Below are 13,930 nucleotides of genomic sequence, written 5' to 3'. Positions count from 1 at the left end.
CTCATTCTTTGCACTTTTCAGTCCCTCTCACTCTCTCTTAGAACAACAACGCTCCTCTTCTAGGGTTTGGAGTTTATTCGAGTTCAAGTGAGTTCAACCCATTCTTCCACTCACGTAAGTTATTTTCAGTCCATACTCTTCTCATTTAGTTTGATTTCTGTGATTCTAGCTAGGGTTCACCATGATAACCCATTTGGAATCTGTTTTCACTATTTTCCAGCTCCCAAACCCATTCTCAAAATTGTCGTGCTCACTCGCTTAAATGTTATAGTCATTTGACTATCTTATTTCAGGTAAGGGAAGCTAGGGTTTCTTACTTTAAGCGTATTTTGCCTGCGTTTGGGTTTTGTTATGTATCTCTGGTGATTGTATGGTGCCTGCTTTAAAATGGATATGCTTAGTATATTGTTTTGGATGAATCTTGGACTTTACAGGTGAAGAACAGTGAGGGAGAACTACTATTTTCGCCCAAGTGAGCTCGTCTCACCTAGGCGAGAGTAGTAAAGGCTTGCCCATGGGTTTTCGCTCGAGCACTCGCTCAGGCGGGAAACCAAGTTTTTGAGCAAAAAACCATCTCGCTCAGGCGAGATGGCCTCGCCTAAGCAAGAGTTCGCGAAACCCCCAGGACCCTTGTTTGTAGTCTCGCCTAAGCGAGAGCACTCCTCTCGCCTGAGCGAAGGCTTCTGGCTTGAGCGAGACCTGTTGTAGGTCACATTGTTTTCTCACATGACTGTTATTGATTGTATGATTGACTGATTTGCTCTATTTAAAGTATGAGGTATGTGAATATGCATGAAATATCTAAGGTGATGAACTAAATTGATGTGTTGGTATGATCTTGGCATGAAAAACAAATGGGATGGTTGGTTATGAAAGTGGCATGGTGTTGGTATGAAAAATGATTCTATATTAATTGATGGAGCATGATGTTGGTATGATTAGGGCGTAATTCCACGATAGTTTCGTGGTGGTGCCTCATTTGGCCAAGGCGTAATTCCATGAGTCTCTAGGTGAGATCTCATGGTGGTGCCTCATTTGGTCAGGACATAATTTCATGATCCCTGTTAGTGAGATTTCATGGTGGTGCCTCATTTATATAATTCAGTAAGGATTCAAGGTAAGGATTGCATCCTAACACTCTAAAGAGTCACTTAGTCTCACATAGAGCATACTGACTCAAGTGGTGAGAGTAGTAGGAGGCCTAGAACACTTTAAGGGCTAACCTTGTGTATGAGGGATGAAACACTAGAACAATTAGCTCGGTAGAGCAGTAAAGGCCACCACAAGTGCAAGCATCCGCTGAATTCGACTAATTATATGTATCTGGATGAGTCGTGTCTCGAGTCTTAGTGTATTGTGTGCATGTCATAACATGATCTGTTGACATTTGCATGTTGGATTATGAAAGTGTATGTGACAATATGATAAACTATTTTCTACTTTGGCTTACCTTTTGCTTGTTTGATTGTTATGTGTGTGGTTTTCTCACTTTGCAATGATCATCAATTTATTGATGTGAGCAGATGCGAGAACTCCCCGTGGTCGTCAGGGTGATGGAGATTTCGCTGCCTAGATCATCTTGGATCAGATCTTGTTTTGTCCGAGTTTTCTTTAGGGCTATAGCCCATGTAATATCTTGCCCTTTGGATGTTTATTTGTGTAACTTGTATCTGGTTTAGTCTATGGCATCGTGATGTGCCTTAGTACTTCATTTTAAGTGCCTTGGGTACGGTAAGGAGTAGTATTATACTCCAGGACTTTGCCTCTCAATTATCTATGTGACATTCCTTTAATTAGGGTTATTAATTAAATATGGTGTTACAGTCATGGTCCCGTCATGGATCAACTAAGGTCCATCCCTAGGAGTGAATATATGATTATGGATTTTTTTTATTTAGATGAGTATGAAATAACGAGATTCGTCTTCATCCCACCCTATTGTTTTTCTTAATGAATATAGTCCAAACTTATTTCCGTTTTAACAAAATTATCCAATTAAGTAGATATGAGTATGAGATCACAAATACCCTCTTGTCATAATTTTTTAAAATTAATAATTAATAAAACACTTATCTTCCCTTTTTAATTGACTCTTACCTCTATTAGTAAAATGACATTCATTTAATAAAATAGTATAAATTAATATGTATACTTTTGGAATTATGATTTACGAAATTAAAAGTTAACAAAAATATCATATAATTACAAAGTAAATGATAAAAATTTTCATAATTCAAAAAATTAACTAATAAAATGTATAATTTAGAGTTAACAGCATCACACGTCTTTTTTTATAGATCACAATATTACTAATTAATTTAAAAGGCAACTGGCGGAAAGATTAACAAATTGCATAATCTCAAAATCGTGCAAGAAATTTTTTTAATTTAAAAATTAAATAATAAAATTTGAAAAAGTATAAAAACTTAACATTTAAATATATCATTACAAAAATTGGTTACTAATGTAAAAAGAATCATTAGATTTATCTGAACATATAAATAGAGCGGTCATCGTTGGTGGAGTTAGAGATCAGAGAGAACGGTAGGGGAAAGTGGACGACAGTAACGACAACCGGTGTCTGCAGGAACCGCGGCGGAGATGGAGTGGGAGATGAGGCCAGGCGGCATGTTCGTGCAGAGACGCGCCGCCGCCGAGGATAGCGGCGCCATCTTCAAGAACATCAACGTGATGATGATGACGATCACTGTGACACACTCTTCTTCTCACCACGACCTCTCCTTACCGATTAACTCCACTTTCTGTTAGTATCTTCTCTTTCTTTTTCTCAAACACTTCTCAGCCATTGGATTTTGCACATTGTACAGTTTCCAGAAGTTTTCTTGGCTCTTGCCATATGGTCAACAGCATAGAATATCTCACGTTTTTTATGGATCAGTTTTTCCACTGTGGCTCGTTTTATGCATATGTGCTAGGAATTGATTGATTGGTTGAGGAGAGCAGAGATTAAATTCATGCAAAACAAGAAAAAGAAAACTAGGTCTTTTTTATGAAATTAACATGTTCTTTGTTTTAGAACAGGCAATTTTTTGAGATCCAAACCAGATGAATTAGGGAAGGAGGCGAATCCACGGGATGAGATTACAGAGTTATAGTTTTTTGAGAATATGCATGTTCTGACTGATTTTACTCTTGTTTTTGTTTAATTCTTTCATAGTTTAAATTGTGTTTGTTTGTGAGTTAGTAACTAGTTATCCTTGCAATTAGATCAGAATGCTGCTCATGTGGTTACAATTGCTGTTGGTTTGAATAAAAAAACCTTGATGCTGTTACTGGGATTGTGGTTGGTTGGCAGCTGTTTTTTTGGAATCATTTATTATTTATATGTTACTTATTTGGGTTCTTATCGGTATAGACATAGTTGATACCCAGAGTGACGACTCAGCATATACTCACACACACAGTGACAATATTCTACTTTGTGAGAAAATAAGAAGAATGTGTTGATAAACTGGAGAGTTCTGGGACCTGAAGCATATTATATAAATTCTTTTTGTGATATGTTCTTAACATAACTGATTGATGTATTGTCCTGTGTTATGGCATTGATTGTTCCTTAATTTGGAGTATATTTCAGAAAAACAGTGGTTGTCTTAGAAGTTGCTGCGTAAAAGTAGTATATGCCCTAGAATATGTGTATGATGTAGTTTAATTAAACACTCATTAATAAGCTTATTGAAATAAGCTGGAGTTTATGGGAAAGGTTATATATTCTGCATAGTCATTTCTGATGTAAGTTTTCAATAGGCCAATATTCTGATATAAGCCAAGTTGAGATATTGTGCATAGTCATCAAACTGAAACAAGGAAATTTAATAAGCTCAAATAAGTCTGCATAAGCTTATGTCCCGTTGACATTGGTATGTGTTTTTCTCTTAACCAAGCCTTCGATGGCAGGGGATGTTAAGAAACTGCTTGCAAACAAAACTGGTTTACTGCCTGAAGAGCAGCAACTCTTCTTCCGAGGAGAAGAAAAGTATAATGAAGAGAATTTGTACGCAGAAGGTGTGATGGACAAATCAAAGCTTTTGCTTTTGGATAATACTGCTAGTGAAGAATGGAAACTTGAGGAAATTAGAAAACATAATGACATGTTAAAGGCTTTTGAAGCTATTGCTGAAGTCAGAGCAGATGTGGACGAGCTTGGTGAGAGGGTGAGTTTATGTTTCCTGTATTATTATCCCTTACCGAGAAATAATAACAGGACCTAAGAATAAGGTATGCATATCTGATTTGCAGGTATTTGTATTGAAAGTGGCTGCAGATGCAGGGACCAGGGTTTCTGACAAAGAATTTTCGACGTGCACGGAGTTGCTTATGAGGCAATTGCTGAAACTAGATGGTATTCAGGCTGAAGGTGAAGCAAAGCTGCAGAGAAAAGCTGAGGTAGAGTATCTACGGTGTTGCAGAAAATTTAACTTTGTATTAATTGTTGAGCTTATTTCCATAACCACAAAAACAATTCTATTGGTTTGTCATTTGCAATATGTTGATTAGCACCTATTTCAGCATTTATATATAGATAAGTTGTTGTCACTGGCGCAATATAGCTCAATATTTTGTGCCAGCATGTGGATCAAAAAGTTTTTCTTACCCTATCCATGTATGTGAGACTTTTATTTACTTCTATTTCTAAGATGACTTTTGACACATTTTCTATCTCGTGTGAAATTTCTTAGCAAGCACTTTGTAAAATCAAAAGCCTCACTAGAAAATATATTATGAAAAATCCGGTGGTTGTTGCTGGTCAAGTAACAATATTTTTCTCATCAAGGTGAAAAGTATTTGATGTGGATTGGGGGAAAAATGACATTTAGTGATGTTAAAGGGTGGTTTTAGGAATGAGTGTAATTGCATACCCGCATGCAACCATTTTAGTTTAAGTTTTATAACCCAAATTTTTATGTCGCTAAAAATAGTGGCTGTACTTCAACCTTCTCCGCTTTTCCCGTCAAGCTTATCTGTATAGGGTACTGTAATATGCCTAATTACCATGGAAAAATTTGAGTTCTATGCCAAATCCTTTGTGAATTCTCCTCATATCATCATAATTTATTGATTTTTATCTATGTTGTATGTAGATCACCTGACCATGTCATCTACTCTCACACTTCTCATCGTTGTTTTTCTCTATACTAGATCCAATCACAACATCAATATAACTGAAATACTACATTATGTATGAATGACGGTTGATGCATGTCGTGGAGTTGAAACTTAATGTGCATTTTTTGTCACTACGAGTATATTTATCAAATACTCTTCTTGCAAACTATCCCTCTACCCTCTTTCTTGTCATGGAGTGAAAAAATGTATTGTTTTGTGCTTAATACATGGTGGTGACTGATGTATTTCCAATTTTTTATTTTTTTTATAATCATTCATAATTTCATTTTCTTTAGAAGCCCTGAAGATCAATTTTTTTCACCTGTCAACAGGTGCGTCGTGTGCAGAAGTTAGTAGATACTTTAGATGCTCTGAAGGAAAGAAACTCCAACCCCAACCCTTTACCCACCACTGTTAAAACTGTCTCTGTGGGAACCCAGTGGGAGCACTTCGACTCTGGAATGGGGAGCTTGAATGCCCCAACAATGTCATCATCTGCAAATTTTACTCAAGATTGGGAGCGGTATGATTAGGTCGGAATTTTCTATGTAACATTAAACTATATAAAGCATTTACAACAACATACTTTTGGACCTTCATTCTTCAACTAAAGTTGAATTTCTTGTAGTTTGCTGAACACAAAATATCTATAAACCTTTAAGGGCCATACTTGAAAGTTAGAATTTGGAACAAAATGGAAAATCGAGGATCATAATCTGGTTACGTGAATCTGTTCTGATATGCACTGAGATTGTCCATAGCAAGTACCCTGCATCCATTTTTAATTAATTAAATTACTACAACATTCAAGGACTACTTTGAAAAATATACACTTTCAAAAATTGAAAAGATAACTTTCCGTAAGAAAATGTCAGCATAAAAATTTAAACACAAGAATTAAAGTAAACCAACTATTTATGTAATCTACTGTGTACCAACAAATTTTACCATTTTGATTCATATAATTTTGATAATTATATTATATATCAACGCTTCCAAGTCTTTCTCTCTACAAAGTCTAGTTCCCTTTCAACCACAACACCTCCCCTTCCTTGCCTCTCCACCCTTTTCCTCGGAAAGCCCGTCATATTGAACCCAACACTGAAGCAACCCTAAGGAGGATGCATCGCCACAATTTCTTGCCGCAGATCCAAAATTTTAAAATGACTATTTTACCGTTCATAAAACGAGACTTCCAAATTATCTGTTTTGGAAATTTTTTAAATCAGTTTTTCAGAATTTTTGGAATATAAATTTTATAATTTTTGAAATAAGATTTTTAGAATAAAACTTTTAAAACAAGATTTCAACACGTAAACATTTTAGACATAGCTTTTTAGAATAGAACGAGAGCTTTCTGGAATAAAATTCTAAAATGAGCTTTTTAGAAGATACGAAATACGTTTTGAAATGAGTTTTCTATGAAAATTTCTGGAAAATGTTTTTCGAACATGATTGGTAATTCTCCGGAATGAGTTTTACGGAGCGAACTTTCTCTTCTCTTCTTCTTCTTCCTCTCAAAGAGGGCAATGGAGAACAAATGTACAAGAACGATAGCACAGCGACAGTGTCGTAATTTTCCATAATTTACACATATATCAGTACATAATTTACAATAATTATCTTGGAAATATCTAATATTTTAGAATAAATAACAAAGAAAAAGTCTTTGTGTGAAATTGCTATTTCGAATTGTAATATCATCTCCTCTCATAAAATACAACTGTAATAAAATAAATAAGTTATACAACTACAAAAACTAGAATAAACTAACAATTTAATAAATTAAGGATGTAATCTTCATAATTTACCTTTTATAATTATTTCATTCAATGAAATATATCATCATACTTCTCAATATTTACATCCTATTTTAATATAGGAATCACTTTAAACACTTTTAACATACAAATTTCAATTCCATAAAATTAAGATAATTCACTACAACTCGACGTTTTTCAGATGATCCATATTAAGTATCTGTAAAAGATTAAAATTTAAAAAAAAAATCTAAATCTTTTTGGTATACTCGCCTCAACTCCATGGCATCATAGTAGTTTTTTTTTTCTTTTCATAAAATCTATACATAATAATAGTATAGCAAAAATCTATTTTAGTTTCTCACAAACACCTTTATATATACCATTGAAAATACACTACAAGCACGCGTGCGTGTTTACTTTTTCTAATTTTAAAAATAAATATAAATAATTTTTTGAATTTTATTATAAATATTTATTTCATATTTTTTGAGATAATTATTTTTATAAATATTAGCATTAACACAGGCGTCATCGCGCCTATGTGTATACAATTTTTAAATATGTGTGATATTATATTAGTAGGTAATAATATTGTAATATTATTAAGTTAATATATAAACTAAAATTATATTTATTAAAAATAAAGTGAAATATATTAAAACAGATGAAAGAATAACCATTGATAAATAAAGAAGAGAAAAGACAGAGATAGTCGATTTTATAAAAAATTTGTAAAAGTAACGATTAATTTTTAAAAATTTAATAAATTATTATATTTAAAGGGTAAAATTGATATTTTAAAATGTGTACACAAAAAGGAGAATTTCCTTTATATATTGTTATAGATTTATTTTAATTTCAAAATAATTAATTTAAAATAAAAAATAAATGAATGAAATAATTAAATACCAAACGATTACAAATAAAAATGGTAAAATAATTATTTTAATTAAAAAAAAACAGTTATTTATTAAAAGAAAAAATAGGATAGTCCCTTCTATATATATATATATATATATATATATATATATATATATATATATAGATATAGATAATTTAATGGAACAAAAATACTCCATTTTCTTATTAAATTACTGTACCACACCTAGCCGGTCCCACTAGCATATTAACACATATCACCCTTGTCCGACACCTATGTCGGTGGGAGACTGGTGTACCATACCAAGCCAACTTAACAAAATAATAATAAAACGATCACCATACCTATACACCAAAACATTCAAAGTAACCGGCCTAGGCTAGGCTGACCTAAGCCTAGTCGGCCTGAACTGGTAACATAAACATCCAGAGAAATAACCTGCCTAAGGCAGCATATGAGCAACACAAATCGTCAAGGGAAGTAGTCGGTTTAGGCCGACTACCTTAATACACTTAGCAGAACCCCCCTTATATTCAATAAGTCCACAATAATCAATTTAAGGGCCTGGGTTAGAGCTAGGCCCACTTACAGCCCAAACTAGGGCCCAAGCTAAGGCCCGGCCCATGACATAACCAGACATAATTAATATTCTATAAATACACGTGGACCCCAGTAATTAAAGGTACGCATTCATTACTCCATTAATCACTTGATTTGACTTTTTGAGAGCTTTAGCAGACTTGAGCTTCGGAGTCCCTTCTGCAGGTAACCCCTCCTGGGTCCAAGCAGACATGTACCAATCGGGAAGAGGTCAACTGAGGAGATAGCAGACTGCATAGGTAAGGTGACATTCGTGCCTAACTTATCTTGTTTGTTCTCTGCAGGAACACTTACTATATATACTCAGTATTATCATCATAACTTTGTCTTGAATTTCATTCATCCATTTAGAACATAACATGTCAAAACATTATATTATCTTATTTCCTCATCAAACCAAACCAAATTTGTATTCATCGGTTAATTCAGATAAACAAGGTATAAAACTCTCACACATAAAATACAAGTAAAGTCAATTGTTGAGAAATGTGAAACTTAACCACATTCAAATTTCAAACAATCTATTTTTTTTTTAATATTTCTTCAAAGATGGAAGCTTGTCATGAAAATGATAAATGATCAATTTAGAAACTTAGAAAGGATGTAAATAATTTAAAGTTTAAAAAATAGTAAAGAATAAAATGTTTTAAATCTATTTATAGTCCTTTTCAAAGAATGTGTTCATTTCTATTTAATTTAAAATTAATTCTCTAAACTTAAAAGGACAGGGTCTTACGAAGAGCCAATAATTGTACTGAAATATTGAGTTTTTCAAAAAATTCAAAAAAAAAAATTCAAAAAAAAAATTCAAAAGAAATTCAAAAAATTCAAAAAAACCAGAAATTGACACGTGACATTGACTTTAACACCGTCTGGTCAAAGTTAACAGTGAGGACCAAATTGAATCATTTTTAAGAAAATGAGGACCAAATTGAGACAACGAAAAACGTAAGAACCAAAATGAAATTTCATGACAAATAGAGGAACCAAAAAGGTAATTTAACCTATTTGAAAAGGAACTAGACTTACTTTTATGCTATTATAGGAAGAAAAAAAAAGAGTCTTCTAGACTTAAGAGGATTGTTGAACTTTATAACTTTACCATTGTAGGGAAATGATTTACATCTTATTTAAAGTACTCAAGGGTGTTACAAGTCAATGATTTAGAAAATTTACAAAAGAGTAGTAGGTAAAAATTGCAGAAAAGAAATGAAAATTTGAGATATGGGGTAGGATTTAGATTATATTATAAATAAATAAATAAATAGTACAACATATATAACCTATAAAATAAATGTATGTACCTATCCTAATTAGAATGAAGAGAGAACATAAAATTCTATAACAAATTTGAATTACTAGTTGTAGTAAAATGTTTAGTTAATTTCTTGAATAAATTGGAATAACACTCAATAGAATAATACAATAATGATTAAAAATGTATCTTATTAAGATTGAGGAGTACATTAATCGTTAGATGTAATTAGGTTTGATGATAAATCAAAATTTTAAGATAACAATTATTATAATATTTTCAAAAACATTTTAATGTTAGAACACCTATTAATAAACATAAAATATAGTTTGTATAAAAATACATGAACATATATTTAAAGGAGAGAAATTGTATCAAATTTTTCCATATTTAAACAGAGAGATATTTAATATATTAACCGACATGCAAACATTATAAGATTTTTTTTAATATAATTAATTATGAACCGCTTCATAAAACAACTTTAACATTATCTCTAATATAAGATAGTAAGATAATAAATATATAAGTATTGTTGTTCTTGAAGAGCCTAAACACACATAATACATTTTTAGTGGAAACCCTCCTCCCCATTATCTCCTTTCTTTCCAATCCAAATTGTACCAGATCTTCAGAGACTTAGATGTCTTTCTTCAATCCGAATACTTCTGGGTCGAGATGTTTGTAATGACATTCCAACGCTCAAGTAAAAATAAAAAAAAATTAGTATTGTATTTGTAAAAATTACTTCTTAAACAATACTATTTATAATATTTTTGTGAATTTTTACCTACATGGACTTAGATTAGGTAAGTCAAGACCTTCCTAGTAGTTTAGGATTTTACTAACCTGTCTTGTTCACCTAATTTTGATTAACCGTACTAACTTTATCTTAGAAAGCTGGCATAATCTTGGTGTACGTTTTTACTATGATTGAGATGTTTATATCGAGATGATATCGCATTCTCTTGACTATCATTTTATATATTATGGGTTAAATATGTTTTTGGTCTCTTAACTTTCAGTGAATTTTGGAATTAGTCAATTTTGAAACTGTGGACTAATTTAGTTCTTTATCTTTCAAAATAGGTGGATTTAGTCCTTTTAATCAAATTTTGTTAGATTTATTTGATGTTTCGTACGTATTTCAGGATTGTATTTGAATTGTTTATACTGTTTGACACATTTTTACTTTAATGTTAAGTCAAATACTATTATGAAACGCATTTGAAATATTAAATAAATTTAACAAAATTTGATTAAAATGACTAAATTCTCATATTTCAAAAGATAAAAGAATAAATTGGTCCAAAATTTTGAAATAGACTAATTCCAAAAAATTTAGTGAAAGTTAAAGGATCATAAACATATTTAACCCGTATATTATTTATCCTAGATATCTTTAATAAGAAATGATATTTCAAAATTCAAAGACTTAAATTTCTCACAAAACGCAAAGAGATGGCTGAAATTGATGTAAGACTTTTCAATGAGAAAGAAAGTGAAAACATGACTATTACTTTCGAGAAGAGGAAAAGAAAAGAAGTAGCAATTATGAAATAATGGGTGAAAGGACTAGTGCCTTTCTCTCTCAAAGGAATAAGTGTTTGGGTAGGAACTCAAACGAAATTGCAGTCTCCTTCGATTTCCGTATAAAACAAACTGCTTAACGTGATGGAATTTCTAACCTACCCAATCTCACTTTTCTTCCAAATGGATTTATTAAAGTTGCCATAGAACCTTCACTCTACGGAAAATTTCTGAAAAAAGACAAAATTTTATGCCAAAAATGAGACCATTTTCTTATATTACAATGCCATTTTTTAGCTTACTTTCGCCGTTAACGTTGAAAAGTCATTCCATTTCACGTCACCGTTTATACTCGGAAGTTGCTCCTTCCTCGGTCAATGGCTTTGGACGGAGGTACATTTGTAGTACCATCAATTTGCTATTAGAATTTGTTTAGTTTGCTCAACAATAAATTTAGGACATTATTCTAAAGATTTTTTTTTAAATTATAAGTACTTTTCTTCAAAAATAATTTTGTTTCAGTTGAATACAAATATTTAATATAATTTTATAACAGTTCAAATCAGAGACAACTAGTGAAACAGACATCAATTAATTTATCCGTATTTTATAATTAATCCACGGTGCAGATCAATCCTTTTTTTATAACTTTGTAACTTGACACACAGGTGGGTTAGTAGATTGAGTTATATATGAATATTTTATTTTTATAATTTTATATTTATTATAATATAATAAAAGTGAATTGACTAGATTATTTTTTTTTATATCAGTAAAATGAAAATGATTTAATTTTTCAAATATTATTACGATGATAGAGTTAAAAATTTAAATATACATCATCAGCATGTATAATTTGATAAATAAATAAATTAAATATTTAAACTATTCAAATATTATTAAACAATATTATAGTATGATTAGATTATAAATTTATATAATTAAAAATTATAAATAATTTTAATAAAAAAATCATATAAGATTGTAATAATATTAATAAAATATTATTGATGGTGAGTTAAGAATCGTCTCGTCCTCAACTTGGTGCAAACCTATTTAACATGTGAATTAAATAATTCGGAACTATTTGGTGAATGTTTATGAGATTAATTTAAAATCATAAAAAGCACCCTAATGATAAATTGAATTTTAGCAAATTCTGAATATAATAGAAAGAAAAGTGAGAATTTCTATTAATTAAAGCATACCGGTGAAGAAAACAAAAACTCCCTCATAAGCTGCTGATAATCTAAATTTTATACACATGTCAAGACATTTCGTGCAAGAAAAACATTGCAAAACTTAACATTAAAAATATCATATTCATACAACTAAAAATCTACGACCCAACTTCTTCTAATTAAATTAAACACCATTAGTCTCATAAATCACAATTGACAATCGTCATAAAGATGGCAAGATCCTATTCATGCTACACTAATGTAAGAAGGTCATGAAACATAAAAACTTCATTTTCTGCTGTATATCTATTCAACATCGATGAATTAGTATTTTTATTTTAATATATAAAATCATTTGAAATCAATCAAGCAGAAAAGTAAAAATATTAATTTTTTTATTAGCGTTAGGAAGGTGTAAGAATATAAAATTTCCCACTTAGAATTAAGAATCCTAGTTCATTCCAACTTTTTTTAACACTGAAATTTAGGATTGTGATGTAGTTTTTAAGTGAATTTTCATAACGAAGAAGTATAAAAGTTGTGTTTGAAAAGCATGATTCACTAAAAAAGCTAATACCAACTAACAAATGTGTTGACGATAGCAAAAATTTATCAGTAAATCAAAAATGAAATATCGAAGATAAAAAATTTATCTGTAAAGTGTTTATCAATAAATTTTATTAAACGATTAAAATATATAAATATTATGATTTTTTTATTGATAATTAAAATTCTAAAATTTTTTGTCCGTAAATTTTGTTTTACTAATATTTTTTTTTTACATCAATTTATTTTTTTTAGTAATTTAACATATTTAACTTCTACAACTTTAGTTTGATTAAATTTGTCTAGTAACTACAATCGTGTCAAGGAAGGAAGACTTTTCTTTTGATTATGATGTTTCTAGAGAAGTCGAGAAGCACCATTTTTTTTTCGTTATACATTGTCTGCTTTAATAAATAGGAAATAAAAACTTAAAATCCTTAATATTAAAATGAAAATATCCTACATATCTTTAAGTCTCGATATCAATGAATGAACCAAAAATAACAAACAAACTCAAGTGTCCAAGATTGATAACTTTTATGAGTCGTGAGTGATTACGAATTTGATTTTTCCAAAAAATCAAGAAAGTTGAAAATGAAAAACCACTTGTCCTGTGTGGCCTATCGTTAGATCATCAGTCAGGCAGTCTAAGAATAAGCGACTGCAGGTCGTCCGTTACAGGCGAATCCTTTTTTGAATTGTTGATGTGACAATTTCTCATAAGTGTTTTAAGGGAGCTCGCAACCGAAGGCCTCCACATTTTTTCCAATTGAACTTTGTCTCCACATCTATGGAGACAACCGCTAGGTCACACGGTTCTCCAGTCGGACAGACGCAACAAAACTAGATCAGTAAGGTAAAAATAAATTAAAGTAATACAAGTTAGTAAGCAAGTTTAAAAAGCAATTGAATCATAATTAAGCATTGAAACCTTTTACATGGGTACACCAATCGTCCGACCAACTAAGTGGGAAGGATAAAGGAAATCGAACCGGAAAAAAAACGAAATAACAAACATAGGAGAATTTTGAAAGAAAAGACTTAAGAG

General features: G+C 31.1%; 1 protein-coding gene and 1 long non-coding RNA gene across 2 annotated transcripts; both read left to right on the top strand.

The window, feature by feature from the left end:
* Nucleotides 1-25: 25 nt before the first annotated feature.
* On the top strand, nucleotides 26-1,781 carry LOC114183745 (uncharacterized). The gene is made up of 3 exons (XR_003604508.2): nucleotides 26-114; nucleotides 221-293; nucleotides 1,524-1,781. It is a non-coding gene; the product is annotated as an uncharacterized LOC114183745 (long non-coding RNA).
* Nucleotides 1,782-2,514: 733 nt separating this feature from the next.
* BAG4 (BCL-2-associated athanogene 4) lies at nucleotides 2,515-5,850 on the top strand. The gene is made up of 4 exons (XM_028069763.2): nucleotides 2,515-2,764; nucleotides 3,919-4,175; nucleotides 4,261-4,407; nucleotides 5,460-5,850. The coding sequence occupies exons 1-4, from the start codon at nucleotides 2,602-2,604 to the stop codon at nucleotides 5,658-5,660; spliced, it is 768 nt and encodes a 255-aa protein (XP_027925564.1). The 5' UTR covers nucleotides 2,515-2,601; the 3' UTR covers nucleotides 5,661-5,850.
* The last annotated feature ends 8,080 nt before the right edge of the window (nucleotides 5,851-13,930 follow it).

The sequence above is a fragment of the Vigna unguiculata genome, chromosome 5, assembly GCF_037176805.1.
Source record: "Vigna unguiculata cultivar grain cowpea cultivar isolate G323 ecotype 2 chromosome 5, ASM3717680v1, whole genome shotgun sequence".
NCBI lineage: Eukaryota > Viridiplantae > Streptophyta > Magnoliopsida > Fabales > Fabaceae > Vigna > Vigna unguiculata.
This window is presented reverse-complemented; position numbering and strand designations above follow the sequence as displayed.

What these genes read in the sequence shown, in the direction of transcription:
- BAG4 (XM_028069763.2), top strand. Translation starts at nt 2,602, where the DNA reads ATGGAGTGGGAGATGAGGCCAGGCGGCATGTTCGTGCAGAGACGCGCC. An exon ending in TGGACGAGCTTGGTGAGAGG is followed by an intron (nt 4,176 to 4,260) that starts GTGAGTTTATGT and finishes TCTGATTTGCAG; the next exon opens with GTATTTGTATTGAAAGTGGC. An exon ending in AGCTGCAGAGAAAAGCTGAG is followed by an intron (nt 4,408 to 5,459) that starts GTAGAGTATCTA and finishes ACCTGTCAACAG; the next exon opens with GTGCGTCGTGTGCAGAAGTT.